Raw genomic sequence first — 15,572 nt, 5'->3', positions numbered from 1 at the left:
TACGATTATAGTTTTCGTAGTTCATTACTCTTTGTATGCATTTACATTTTCTGGATGTTTTTAAAGTTATGATCAAATATGTATATTATATAGTTTTGTGTACACTCGTCACGTGCTTGGAACAACGGTTTGTTTCCTCCCTGTATAAACTATGTCGCAGAATTGGGCGTTGTACACGTCAGATACAGTATTTAAACAGACAGATCCACCCTTTAGCTAATGTTGGAAAAAAAAATAGGTTTGGCCATTTTGAGTAAATGAATATACATATTAACCAATCACATTTAGCTTCTATATTTGTGCGACCGCCGCAGTAAGCCTGAAACACAGCGGCGAAACATAGATAGCAAGTTTTTTAGTAGAATGAAAGTGAGCCTTATAGTGAACCTGCTTGTCGATGCAAGCACCTGAAAAGGACCTTTTCTATTTCTAACAGAAAAAAATATCGAGCGTTGAAGAGGTTCACGTTTGAACGGAGAAGGCCAATAATGTGTGATGTCCGTTAATCACAGACAACGACATACAGTACAGAATGTGTTGGGCTGAGGATATTTAAAAAGCATTACGGCATAATTAAACCACTATCATATATACTCAGCTTGGTTGACAATACAGCCATGTGAAGTAAACTATGACCTTGATTATATGCTAATCCAGTTAACAAGAAGACAACACCCGAATGAATGGATCGGCATTTCTGACCAGTAACTAGGCGAAATCCGAATGAAAGCGTCACCTCAACTTCAGGAAACTATAGTGGGTTGTATTTATACATTTATTTATATATTTAACGGTAAGCATACGGTCGGCTGTGGTCTGCCTTATGGGATAGCGATGGCACGTATATTGGGGACGCCAGAACGAAACCCTGAAGTGACAGCCACAAACCATTTTGCAAAAAAGTCTTCTTTGGGTGCAAGATCGAAGCGCACCCATGAAGAATATTGCTTATATTTTTGTTGAAATAGTTCCCGTCTGTTTCGTTCCTGGTAAATGCCTGGAAGTATTCGACACGGTATTAAAATGATACAGTTATACGTTACTATGTAAGCACAAAAATAATTTATATATATAATCTGTATTATATATATATAAATTATTTTATTATTAAATATTTATTTAATGTTTATTAAATAATCTATATTATATGAATCTGCAATTGCATTGACTAGATGAGATTATTTTCTAAATTCTTAAACGAAAAATGATTGCTGTTGACTTCAATTAAATGAAACATTATCATTAATATTATTTAATTATTTAGCTCATTTGGTGATAAAATTTAGGGCCGTTGGAATCATGCCTGATTTAAGTAGGACAGGATAGATTGCAGAAGCTTTGATTCTTAACATAACATATATGACTGATGACGTGACAAAATAATATGCTGGTGGACACGTTTTAAAAAGCTGAGATTTTTTATCATATCGTAGAAGTGTAATGATTAAGCTGGTTTGAAACACCGTCACTCTAATTCATATATATATGTATATATATATATATATATATATATAACTTTGTTCATTTAGATGTTTTAGACGAACTCTTGTGGATCAGACTCACCTGCAAATACCACAGTCGATGCCGGAAAGCTGGAGTGTCCTTAAGTGTGTCTATTATCGTACACTGACTTAGAAAGGTAAGTAATTAAAAAAACATATCATCATCTGTGCTAGGTAAGTATAGTTTCCGCTTAGAAATAGGATAGGGGTAAAATCGGCCTAATTCGTTGGATAATGATGGTGCTTATTATTATTATAATGAATGACTTTTAACGTTATCATATTCGTACGTATTACGATACAATGCTATAATGATGCTTTCTCAACGGCCTTATCCTTTAAATCTTTGTCTATTCTGGGGCAGTCTGAGTTTCAGATGCAGCATCGACCATGTACTACTACTGTAGCACTCTACTTGGGCGATTTCAATACTATGTTACTAAATCGCTTAAGCTTCCTTTATCTTCAGATCGTTTACTTTGAGCAGTCATAAGGTAAAGCTTGAAAGCCTAAAAAAGGTTAAAAACAACAATGTTTAAAATAACGTAACGGATACTTGAATGGTACCTATGGAATCTCTTTTTCGTCCAGTGACTTGGAATATCAGTTTGTCCTGGAACTAGAACGAAACAGATGGTTTTATCGTGAGCTATGAGAGCCAATGGGGCTATTTCTAACATACTTTCGCTGCATCACCAGCCGCTAAAAATCTGCTTCTGCTTTTTCTACGGATGCGTACTGATTTGTAACGTGGCAGGCACATTGCTAATTTAGTGAAACTATATAGGTTTATAGGTTCGGTAGGGGGTTCGTTCAGCCTAAATAGATCAACATACTTGAGCGGACAAGTTACGGCGCATTTGAAAGGCAGCAGAGCGAAAGTATGAAACTATACTTATTGTTCATGGCTCGAAAACGCCAAGCATCTTGCATCTACTGCTCGAACACCTGAAGTAGGCCTGCGCAGACGGCTGAAATCTGGGTTGTGGGTAATAAATTTAGAAAATACTGGATCTTTTTCGCTAAAGGCAAAGGCATGCAATCACACACTTTCAACGATCGCGACTTCTGTTGCCTCAATCATATTTAGACATATACGTTTTTTATGCTAGTTTTCTATGTACCGTTTCATGTTACGAACTCTAAGTAACTCTAACTTATTTATGTCGATGGCGAAAAGGCAAAAATGGCGGCAAAACATTTATTGAAACGTGATGGCTACAATCAGTACAGTACGATAGAGTAAAATTACTTAGAGGAATTGTAAATGGTGTAAGTGGGCTGGGCAAGTTTTGACCCAAATAAAAAATAAGTACGATAGAGTAGCCTATAGATAACGAAAGAGCGTAACGTAAAACAAATCTTTACCCCCTGAAAGCTTATCTATACAATTAACCGCTAGCTTGTTTCATTTGATAATAATTATAGAAAGCGTATTTATCAGTTAAATTAATTAATTATCAGTTCTGTCTGGTACTATTTTATCAAACGTCGTATTGCACATGAGCTTTGTTTACCTACAAAGGCTTCGGTCTATTTTTTTCTTCTCCGTCTGTATGACAAAATCACAGACAGTTTAAAACACACAAAATATTGAAAGATATGGGAATAGAATAATTAAATCTACACAAAGAGAAATTAAAAAGAAAATAATTAGAAATACGGAAGCTAAAGTATACTCTAAAAATCCAGTTGAATGTGTTTACTAAGTAGTTTCTGCTGTCGATATAGAAAGCGAGCGAGCGAGAAGGTTGACGTTGAGCGGAAGATGTAGCTGACAATAACGTGTGTAGATCTGGAAAATCAGGATCAGTCCGTTTTCTCTAAGCTCTGAAAGATGTTAATCCCTCGAAATCGAGTCTGTTAAAGCATTTCAGCTACCCAATGCTAAACTCCAAGATAAATTTATGTGTATTGATTATGAGAAAACAACTTAAAGGCTGCAAAGGCTTGTCGCCTCTTATCGGCTACGCAGGAAAAAGTTGTTTATCATCGCATGTTACTTGGGAAGGCGCAATAGTTGGTTTACCGGCAGCTATGTTCCACGATGTACCGAATTATGTTTTGCTATGAGCCGCTCGTTGAGAATCATGGTAAATGCTTACATTTTGTACATTTTAAAAACATTTCAAAGACTTTATTTCCAGTACTTGATGTCATAAAACAACACTGAGGCAGAGACGCCCCTAAAAACTCTCTACTTTTATCCCTCGATCAAATATGTTGAAACGCTTCATATCTGATCCGGGAACCAGGTGTCTGACGAGCCCTCTGTCTTGGCAGTCTTTGACAAGTCATTAACGGCTAATGAAAGGCGGCATGTACTAGTCGTGTTGCGCACATGCAACGCTGGATCAGCTTGATCACCGCAAAGGAAGGGAAGGTCCGGCAATACTGGCAATGTGGGCCAAGGTTCCGCCTAATCGAACGTCGTTATAGCCTGAACTATTAGTTAGATTAGCACGCACACAGGAAAAATGGAATAGATGAGCCTTTCTCTTACAAGGTTAAGGCCTAGTGGTGTATAGATATATATAGTGCGATAACCCTCGGCCATGCATGGTTGCCACTAAAAATGCGCCCATCCCTAGTAAATCGAAAAGGTACAAGCGTTCAACTTAACGAATCTCAGTGTGATCACATTAGTTGCTTGTTCAATTTATATAATAGAGAATGCAAAGGGAACTTAAACGTCGTTGTTGTGGTCTGGAGCTCGGTTTGACAATATGTTTAGGTTTATAATATAAGGCGTTTAGGTTTGCGCACGCACACGCACACGCAGCGCTATGCTTGCTTCGTATTCTATTCTACTAAGCCGAAAATAAAGAAGACAAACCATACAGTTGGTCTGAGAACATCAATGCACACGAGCTATCGGTTTCATGTTTTTATTTATTATGATACCGTTTGAAGATGTGAATTATGAGGGTAACGGACAATGACCTCTATAGCGCACTCATTACTCGATCGCTTCTTACCAATACTGTACACTAATACAATTACCTTGAGATATAATAATAACATTTGCTAATATTAGTCGCTTAGAAAGACGTTCACCTCTCTACGCGCTGCGATCAGCATTAGTCTTTGACTACGTATATATATACAGGTATATATATATATATATATATATATATATATATATATATATATATGTTTGTGTGTGTGTACAAAATAAGACTGACGAAATAATTACGCTTCACATATAATGTTAGCTTTGTCCATTTTTTTTTCTTTTTTGTTTATTGTTTTGTTCATTCATCATGCTTATGTCGACGCCATTTTATCGCTTTCATCACATCAGCGGTGCCATTATTTCAATCTACACTCGAAAAATAAATTACCATTATTACTCATCATTGACATAGTCAAGCCGGGTCCGTCGTTCACTCTCATTATGCGTTAATTACTTTTTCGTCCGTCACAAAGATTGAGGCTGCTTGTTGCTCTCGTGCCCACATCTGTTCTTTCTTCCTTCAGTACCGGATCATTTTTGCTGCGTACATTATCTCCTATTGTCAATTAGTCTATTGTATAATATATAACATCATCATCAACCTCCTTAACTATGGGTGTGGTAATTGTAAAAATGTTAATATCAAACATATATAGATATATGTATGGAATCGCGGCTATCATTGCTATTATCAAATCAATGTCTTGCCTTTTCTAGCTTCAGTAGTAGATTCACGTGTGGCCGATATCTTTTGGTTTTCTTCTACCGTTTGCGTCAAGCTAATTATTATATACATATACATATATATATATATATATATATATGTATATATATATATATATATATTATCTGGGTTCCTCCAGGCATACCTCCTTTCCAAGTTTTTTCTTATATTATGTATTCAGATGGTTATCATTACACTATGACAATTATTATCTTGACATTAGCAACAAAAATAAAAAAAAATAGTCATTTTTGTAAATACCCCATTAAATAATAGTAATCGTTATTAATGTTTTATAGTTTGTAATAAATAGCTCGAATAACAACGACTGGAAAAGCGGAGGAGGCATGTGCCATCGCAGCGAAAGTAAAATATATCTCCGTTACGAAGTGTACATGACCGCCCGCACAATCTCCGATATGTACAAGGGCGCGTTTAGCAAATAACAGGCGGTGAACACACCTTACCCCTCACTTAAAACCCCACGGAGGTGGTACGACTACCCCCAACACGTGCCGGTTCTCTTCGGTATATTCAACGTTCATCAAAATTAGTAGAACACAACCAACAAAACAACCTTGGTTCAACTTGTTATCGGCAGCCACATATCATTCACGCCCCTGATCGATTTTTCACTAGCTCATCATCGATCAGAATGTCAGCAGGTGCTGACATGCCACCTCACGGTTAACACAGCTCAATAAACTTTTATTAACACGTATAATAATGTACGTTGGACAATGCACGAACACTGTCGTAGAGAAGCCATAATTTATGGATTAGGTTTGCTCACTGGTGATTCCTATCTCATTACGATAGTAACACAGTGACATTATGTACTTAAAATTTGGGCTGCGACATTTGTTGGGTTCTGCCGTAGTAGACATTCCTAATACGGCCTATTTTTCCCGGGAGGGGGAGAGGAGGAAAGGGAAAGGGTTAAATGTGTGACGCCAACATACGTGTATATTGTTGAAATTGGATTTTGTTTGTACAATGAAATGGTGTAGTGACTTATCGTGTTTATATTTGTGACATCTCATCAAAGATCCTTCGATATTATTACATTTGCCCTAATTTATTGGAATATATTTCAGGCAGGCTTGGTTATTGTCGGCACGATTTTCACGTTGTTGAGCAAGGAACCGTTTACGAGGTTAGATGCGAGGTTAGATATACAATGAAGCGATTCATTACTCGGACGTATCGTGACGTTCTCCACTACTCGTTGAAATACCGACCAAAATCAACTGATCGAAGAGACAACCAATGAAGCGAAGTGGACGACCTCCTGGGAGAATGACAATGGTGTGATCTCTATATGTATACTGATATAGCACATTCTAATTCGGTCTGTTTTCAGCAATACGAACATAGGGACCGATTATGTCGTTTATAACTTCTAAATCATTCTGTTGTAATAGCTTTCTCTTGCGGTATTTTTCAGTCTCATTTTTTCTGTACAGGAGTTCTAACAACGTAGCCTGTTGTTGACAGCATCGGGAAAGCAAGCGATCTTTTTTGGCAGTTCGGCTTAATGGACGACTTTGATGAAGTCGGGTTTCGGCCAGCCTGAGGTGATGTGTCGTACGCGAACAAACAAGAACCCGGCAACTAAAGACGAGACAATAAGGAGAACAAGCATTGCAACGAGCGCGACTGTAAATCCAGCCAGGGGAACGCATAGCCGGTCGCCTGAAAGAGGACTTGAGTAGACGGTCGCCGTCTGATTAGCGAGCTCCTGTCCGAGCGAGAACGCTACATCGCCTGGCGCTACCACCTGGATTACCTTCGTCGTCTCAATGTCTTCCGTGACGTCTCGCCGCTGCCTTATGGCACGTGGCTTTCCACCGGCGACGCTAACCACGGTCGTTGTTACCTCAGCGGACAAATCGCCGTTACGTTTGTCGATCGGGGTCTCGTCATCCTCGTCAGCGGTGTCAGGCTGCACGTAAACGGGCTTATTTTCGGAGTAGGCTCCATGGTGGTCTCGGGTTGTAACGGTTGCCCCATGATCGTCGAACTGGGCGGGCGTCTGGAGGTGATCGTTGGGGCATTTCGGTTCTGGACACTCGTAGCGGCAGACCTGAATGACACACTGGAAGTGAACGTTCATGGAGTCAGGGAATTTGAATGCCTGGAAATAGGCGTACGACACGACCGATGCAGAGGAGCCGAAGTTTTTGATCTTTTGGAAACGCGACATGATCTTTGGCCGAGCAACACATCCCTGTTCATCTACCAAAGCAATGGGTTGATGCTTGCCATCGTGGGCAACACAATTCCTAACAAGCATGTCGAATTTGTTTTCGTCGTCCTTGATAGCCAACACCTGCAGATGGCACAGATTAGAAATCATCATCAGTCATCAATCTTATGAGCTAAAGACAGAGTGTAGTATTTTTTTATAGTAGCTAGCATTAACTTCTAAAGGTAGTTCCACTTTGTGTATGTATAGCCAATCAAAAACGTTCTCCAAGTGCTTTGAAGGTTGATAAGAAGCACCTAATCATAGGCAGTCAGCTAGCTAAGCAGAGCACAGCTAATAGCTTTGCTGGTAACAAGCGTCTGCTTACCATGGTCATCGTCTGTCCAATTTTTACAATTCCAGCAACTTCGCTAGCCCACGGTCCCTTTCCAACTTGGATTTGCATCCAGCATTGAATGTTGTCTCCGAGAAAGTTCGCAGTGACGGCGTCCAGCATGTCCACATTAAAAGGCCTGAAGGTGACCGCCTTTTCATAAAAGTCATACCAGGTACAACGCAAACGGCGTGCCTGATCCCAGATTTCCTGCACTTGCGGGTCATATTGAATGATCACGGTGTCCTCAATGTACAGCCCGCCGACCTCACCGTGCTCTCCTGCACTTTGGCTCGAAGTCATACCACAGCTGCCCAGGAAGATATCGAAATTCACGGCTATGTGCCCACTGCTGGGAGGCAGATGAACGCACTTTGGGTCGCTGTAATGTCCCTTCGAGAAGATCATTCCATGGAACGGCCGGTCAAACTCAATGAACACCTTCATATGATTCTTTTCGCACTTTACATTGAGACTCTTGATTTGTGGCATATCTGGCCGACCTAGAGGCCACGCAGCATTCTCTTCGGGATCCGCGTTAGCAACAGCGTGATCTTCTGCGGTTCCGTAGAAGTGTGACTGTGCGGTCTCTTCTTGCTGCAGATCATGAGGCTTATCGATTTCCTTTGCCTTTAATGCCGGACATCAAAGAAAATATAACCGTGAGGCTATAATGCCTATAGTGCTACACGAACACACAAAGTAACAAAGGTCAATATGTAGAATGTTTGCGTGACGAAAAAGCAGATATGCATATCTATACTTTTTTTATATTATTGTGCTATACTGTACATCGGTAGCTTACTTAGCCCAAAGCCAGTATCCGAATTCGAGTTTAGAGAAGTCATTGGGTCGACTTGGGCGAGCCACGCATGTACACAACATACGTCGATAGAAAAAATTATAATACTATTTACAGATTATCCTTTTATGGCATATCGAGTGTTTATAAAGCCAAATAAACTAGTATATTAGTTAGGTGGGGCAAAAAGGGACTTCGAGGTTTTTACTTGAAAAGGAATAGGTTAACAATTAAGACACGAATCGACTTACAGCTGATGAGATATTCATTTCAATAAGTGCACACTTACTTTTTCCTCTAATATCTAAAAAGTTAGTCAGTTGGTTGGGTGGGCCTATATCTCACCTAACTGTAAGGCCTACGTCTACGATTACCGTGAGTTCAAGAGCCTGCTATAAAAATACAGTGCATAATGATTCTTGGGCAAGTCAAACTGTCAACGTAACGTGAAATATTCAAAATTTTTTTTTAAAAACTGAAAAACATTTTGTTCATCGAAGTGGGATCTTTGGTAAACACATACGGAAGAGTGAATACGGTTTCAATGCTGAAAATCTGCCAAAAGTGTCGACCATGTAACTGTTCAAAAAACGGAGATTAGATATCAAGAAAAGAAATAGGGCTGTTCTGGAGCTCGTAATATACTATCATCCCTTTAGGCAAATTCAGCGACTCGGTGTATTTTGTCTCATAATATAGTAGCAATGTAGTTTTAAAAAGATTATATATATATATATATACATGTTAAATGTTGCATTATTGCCAGATTGTGGAATGGTTGACGAACGCATGAGCGGCCAACGGCGCACTTTATTGGTTTCCGATAGACACAATCTCTCCCTCCCCGAGCTCTTCCTTTCCTCTCCCCATATCTATTTTTAGTAGGAAAGCAGAGGTAAAAGAATAAAAATAAAATACGCCTTCAAATATGTACCCAGTCACATTGGTTAGTCCCTTCTCACCTGACCAACAGCCGTAGCAAGCAGGACGCATAGAATGAACCTCTGCATTTTGTTGCCTGGAACCAAATTTAGAGCGAAATGGTCGTTAGCACCTATATTCTATTTACCCAATGCTCTGACCCAGTTTATGTGCATACATGTTAATACAACGCTGGCGTGTTGTTGTAAACGAGTCGTTCTTGGAAATGGAATAATATGTCAATATATCGTTGCTTTTCCGCGAGCTCATCTCCTGGCCGGTTTCTCTTTCTTCAAGTCGCGTACGCGTAAAGTTTGATGAATAAAGTATGACCGTGTAGAACGGGCGCTGTATATTAGATATCTGCATAATTACATCGTGACGATATTTCACGTAAAGTACCCATGTATGTATATCGTCATATACCTATAAGTACATGTCTGTGTACGAATACATTGACCATTCGTGCAATTATGCTCACACCATAATGAATTCTAAGTGGTGTACCGCTGTAACAGTGGCATTATTGGTGTCCAACAAGCACTTGATTAGCGAATAGCGCTGGCGGTCGGTAAGACGTAAGCTTCGTTTGTGGCTTTAACGGATCTCACATAAGCAGGAAGTACCACACTCGATACAAGTAGACGCATCCAGAAATTCATCTACGTGTCAGCCTTTGGCCGCTGGTGCAATTCATGGCGCGGGGGAATGCACTATACGATCTAACCGTGGAGGGGGGCAGCCATAGCGTAAGAAGATACCATAAACCCCATCTGTACTGAGTGCAAAACCGGTGTGAGCCACGCTTTTCATTACATTTTTAACCAGGTCTTGTTAGAAATAGCGAACGGCGTTCAGAATGATGAAGCAAAATTTCAACTGAAAATATCTGTAGATACAGCTCTTGAAACGACTGAGCTTCCTCAATACGATCTCTGGTCGACGTAACGTTTCTGGCTATTCCTTAGCTTCGTTTTTCTGGGCCCGGTCTCGAATCGTTACGCGTGCTGCTTTCTTAATGGGACCTTTAAAAAAATATATAATCATTATACAATGGATGGCGTATCAATGCGAGTGTTTCTTGGGAGTGTCCTTCCCGCGAATGCTTCCCTATGTCGTTGGAATTATTTAGTTTTCATGTTGTTCTCCAGTTAGTTGTGGCTTGCTTCTATACTTACTGCTCCTTTGGACCCTAAACCCTGGACCTTGCAGCTAATATATGTGGAGCCAACTGCAAAGCCGAGCAGGAATAGGCTTAGACAAATGGACGCGTCGTTCTTCTAGACTAGATTCTTGGTCCGTGTGATTTTCTATTTTTCTCTCTCTGAATCTACAGCATCAATATATTGGATCACTTTTACTCTGTCCATCATGCCTCCCTTACTACAAGCCACCTTCTATGTGAGTTTCGGCATGGCTTCGAACTTCAGAAACCTTGCCTACAGAACAGGGTATATTTTCCTCTACATAAGGCGTAAGTTCTTCTAATCTATACGCTAGGATGATATCGGTTCCTTAGATCGAACGCCTCGAAAGCGCAGTTCGAAGGGAGGAAAGATCCAGAAGAGAAAAGTGAAATTCCAGTTGGTATTATCCGGCAAAAATGCCAATTGGAACCTGGAACAAGGAGACTACACTAACTGCCGCTAGTACTTATTACGGCTTTGACGAAAGAAGAACAGGAGAAAACGACAAATAAAAATCATTTTAGCAGGCCTTTCTGTGTTAGTAGACCTACTAAAGATTTTTGAACTTTGAATTGACATATTAAGTTATTGTGTCATAACATAAGGAAGTTCGACATGTTATCCAATCGACTAATACATTCAATAATTCGTGAAAACCTATAATACACAGCTGTTCTTTTTGGTTAGTTGATCAGCGTCGTACTTGTATCTGTGTAAAAACTGCGAACAAGGCGGGAGGTCTTCATTGGGGACAATTTTCTGCTGTCCTTTTTTAGGTGTCAGTATTGTCATTTGTCGCTGTCAACATAGCGCTGGATTTAAAATGTTCCACAAAACATGCAATTGAGTTAAGGTGAGCGACTAATTATTAGCTAAAGGGTGGAAATGACCCTTTCATGGACGGGCGACCAACAACGGATTTGCCGCTTCACCAGAACCTTTTTCTGTTTGTCAATAAACGATTTTTAATTGAACAAAGCAATCTTTTACAGTTCTTGTGGTAGCAGTCATATTCGCTTGACAGGATGCAAACGCGACGCTTGGTAGCAAGTGGCGCCGGCAGTAGTGGCCATCAGCTGAAGCCTGGCTCTAAGACGGAACGAACTAGCATCAGCAATTATTAGAAATGCTATTGTTACTGCTGCTGGCATAACTGGTACTGCATCACCAGCTGCCACTGGAAACCACCCACACAGTTTCTTCTTGATAGCAGTGACAATGGTACTGCTTTTTCAGTGTGGTCCACTTTCGAGCGGACTCTCTTCGTTTAGCAGCACGTGCCTGTTTCTCGTTGCCACTGCTGGATTGGCTGTTTTTACATTGCTTTACTCCGGCCTGACGTTGGACTTCACAATCGTAACTGCTGCTGCTGTTGTTAACAATGATCGTGGTAGGTGCACTCTATATTTGAACTGTTTGTCCAGCGGCCGTCTGTTGGCCTATGTTTGAAAGGGATCACTTTGACAACGGCATCAGAAGTGGCAGTATACAACAACAGCTCGCTATGGACTCGTCCATCTGCACGCCCCTGGGTTTGGATCAACGTTTACGTCTGCTACGCTTGTTAACTATGTCTTTGCCGGCAGTGCTGGTGCCAGACAAAAAACAGATAGACAGACTGACGAATCGACATGAACAGGAAGAAAAAGGAAAAAAAATGTAATGACGCGACTGGAAGCCGCTGTTAGCTGTAATTCGTTCGAAATCGTATTTGCATCGCAAAAGCTGATGTAGGAGCACACGCCGCTACTCGTACGGTCGCACTATGTTGGTCGTAGGTGCTGCTATTTGAAGTGCTGACGACCCGGGTTTTTTAGAAGGTGCTATTGCAGCAGCTGCTGCTGCTGGAGTGAACGCCTCGAGCCGTGTGTGCTTATGATGCAACAGACTGACCATAAAAACAGAAAGATGTGCGTACAAGCATGTAACTTCTGTCTTGTTTGGTCCGCGTGTATGGTTCTGCATGTCATTCTTACGTTCCTTTCTCCTTCTTTCTATGATACGATAAATTTTTTATATTGCCGCTGTATAGGATTTTTTTTTATCTTATCGATCGACACTGGCTTATTGAGTTAACCAAGTACCTTCACTATTTTCGATTTTAGGCGGTATTTAGTAACCAACATCTGAGTACAGGTTTTGTAACTCTACTAATTACCATACTTCAGAAAATGTACCCTTTAATTGAAACGATATATTTTTCGCGTATTTCGAGTTTAAACTGAATTTCTGCTTTCTCACATAAAGTATTATCCGACAAGTTACTAAAGGGTTTAGCTTTAACTTACAGACCTTGCCAAAATTTATCACTTGATATCTCTTGCGTTCCTTTTCGTCGGCCCATCTACCAACAAGAACCGATCCCAATACCATCGCTGGCAGACTTACTTTCGACTCCCTTTCCGAAGCCCTGCCACTGTTGTGTCGTAATTTTCAGGCTTTTGTTAACAACGGAACCGCCCAGTTCTTCAAGTTCTTTTGTTGACTAATAATTCCAGTGAAGGCCAACATGAGCCAGCCACTCAGATCTCTATGACCACCGCCATGATGCTAATATCAGCATACCTATTACGTTAATTTGTCCTTAGTAGCATCCCTATACAATTGCGTCTTTTGGTGCGCCATCTCTTCACACGATCGTGTGTTTGTCAAATTCGCAGCTTTCTGTGTGTGGCAACTCTGCAGTGCAAATAATCAACTACTCCTACTGACGTCGTTATTCAAACCAAGACCTGCCTGTTAAGCAATGCTTGTTAAAAATCCTATCGGCTTTAGGGCTTAGGGGTAACGGACTGATATGGCTTGTTTATCATTGCTTTGTCATTTTTTCAGCCCAGATTAGAAGCGAGATTCCCCTTAGAAAAAGGAAGGGCTTTGATGCAACGTCAACCTTTTCTCTTCAAATTACCGTACCCATTTTTTAATATTAGCGGGACAAGCGTCAATTATATTGCCGTCACTGCCAACAGATAGCGTTAACGTAGCACGGAAGGGTCATAAAAATGACCGAATCATTATGATAATTATGAATCGATGGAGTGAACGTTTTCAATTCTGATGGACATACCTACATAGTTCTTCAGATTGCATAATACTGAACTAACACCCATGGCCACAGATAGACAGTCAGATCGTGCCATCTGGCAGCTGAATACCCATAGCCTAATGATTCGTTGACTGTAGCCTCCCCTCACGACAATCTTTTGTACTATTTGTTGACAAGTTGGATTAATGTATAAGAAAAGAATTAGTGGATAGTAATTCCGGCATAATAAGGTCCACCCATTGTGGCCTAGCCACAAATTCACAGGCTTACGCTAGGTAGATATTGTTTCATTGGGCCAAAACGCGAAGGAAACACTATTCAGAGTCTCTTTGAAAAATTGCATGTTTAAGTTGAGCTAAGTTATACCTTTACAAGAAGATCGATAATTTATCGTATTTTAGTTTACAAATAGAATGAGTTAAGAACAAGACGTAACTGTTTCTAGTGAAGGTAAACAGATGTCTGCGACCGAAAAATTAAAAAAAAAACACATACGATAACGGTAATTGCAATTGAGCATCTCAATGATTATGGTGCCTATGTTAATGCTGACCACTGTTATTATTGTTATGTCGACGGGGGGTGGTGACGCTACAAGGGTCATTACTTAGATATTGTTATTGTAGTAGCTCCCAATTCCTGTTCGGTTCAACGTTGCCACATTTTAACAACTCTTCCTAGATGGTCATTGCCTTTCTGCATGCTGCTGATGTCTTTTCCTTCGTCAACGATAGATAACAGCAGCAGCGATACGTAAAAAAAGCAGCTTCGCCAAACGTGGAAAGCGTCAATTGCTTCTACGAATGGATTGACTGCTGTGTTTTTCGCCACTGCGACTGTGGATCCACTGTCATTTCATCACGTAATCGGTGGCCATGCCAATTTAAGCAGAAGGCGCAGCGGTAGCGGTGCGTTAACCGTGATAGTAATGGTCGCTACGTCGGCCATGGTATGTTTTGTTACGTCGCCATTGTCGGTCGTTAGTCCGTCGGTCCATCGCCATGCCACTTTATTCTGCACTAGCCACATCGCTCTGCCACATACTCCCTGTGTTGTTGTAGCAGCAACAATAGCAACAGCATCTGTAATCGGTGCGCTTAGTCATTTGAGTATCTTTCGTACCGTGGATAGGAAGCTCGACGTCCTATGCCACGTCGGTGTCAAAACCGGGCTGAATTAAGTAATCCGATTGTAAGCGGGAATATGAGTCTAACCGCGGAAACAGCAGCAATGAAGTAACAACAATGGTAATAGCAAACTGAAACTACGTGCATCTAAACGAACGCAGACGCGCTTCTCCCAGCCCTGCTGAAGCCGCTACCAACGCTTTCAATTTTTTCTTTTATCGCTAACAGCGATGGAAACCGTGGGAATAGCACGACAAAAAACAATTCCTTTAGGGAATCCGGGCCAAATCTATGATAAATTCATTGATAGATGATCGCAAACATCACTGATTCCTTCTGCAGTTAATCTGGTGTGGTAAGGAGGTGTAGGAAGGGGTACGCGCTCACGTATTTTGATAGATGAATCATTGAAAAAAGACTCTGTTACACGATCAGGCACTAGCTGAACGTAGGGAACACAATAACAGGAAAACCCCATTGTAGTTCCTTTAATAAGGCTTTTTCCTAATGCTGTTGAAACGAGATCAAATCCCATTGTGCTCTGGTCAACTGAATGAGGAAATCAAAATCGATGCGTGAAAAATATGCCTTATCCTAAGTGGGCTTGCGCATCTGTATATTAGTGAAGATGTATTTGATTGGCTTGCATAGCTGGCAGCATAAGTTTTCCGCTCGAATCATCCATCCAGCGACTCTTCACCGTGTAATATCTGCATCTCGTTGAT

At 40.6% G+C, this 15,572-nt stretch overlaps 1 protein-coding gene across 5 annotated transcripts in view; it reads right to left on the bottom strand.

The window, feature by feature from the left end:
* Positions 1-4,706: 4,706 nt before the first annotated feature.
* The window catches only part of dyl (transmembrane protein dusky-like), a 48,663-nt gene continuing 37,797 nt past the window's right edge, over positions 4,707-15,572 (bottom strand). For all 5 annotated transcript variants that reach the window (XM_086993771.1, XM_086993769.1, XM_022817757.2 and 2 more), the window contains 3 exons: positions 9,529-9,584; positions 7,759-8,394; positions 4,707-7,514 (listed from right to left, as the gene is read on the bottom strand). In XM_086993771.1, coding sequence (XP_086849897.1) covers positions 6,717-7,514; positions 7,759-8,394; positions 9,529-9,576 — 1,482 coding nt within the window. In that variant the 5' untranslated portion in view covers positions 9,577-9,584 and the 3' untranslated portion in view covers positions 4,707-6,716. The remainder of the gene's footprint in view (positions 7,515-7,758; positions 8,395-9,528; positions 9,585-15,572) is intronic.

The sequence above is a fragment of the Varroa destructor genome, unplaced genomic scaffold (assembly GCF_002443255.2).
Source record: "Varroa destructor unplaced genomic scaffold, Vdes_3.0 BEIS01000001.1, whole genome shotgun sequence".
Classification (NCBI taxonomy): Eukaryota; Metazoa; Arthropoda; class Arachnida; order Mesostigmata; family Varroidae; genus Varroa; species Varroa destructor.
The sequence above is the reverse complement of the archived record's forward strand: the minus strand, read 5'-3'. Positions and strand labels throughout refer to the sequence as shown.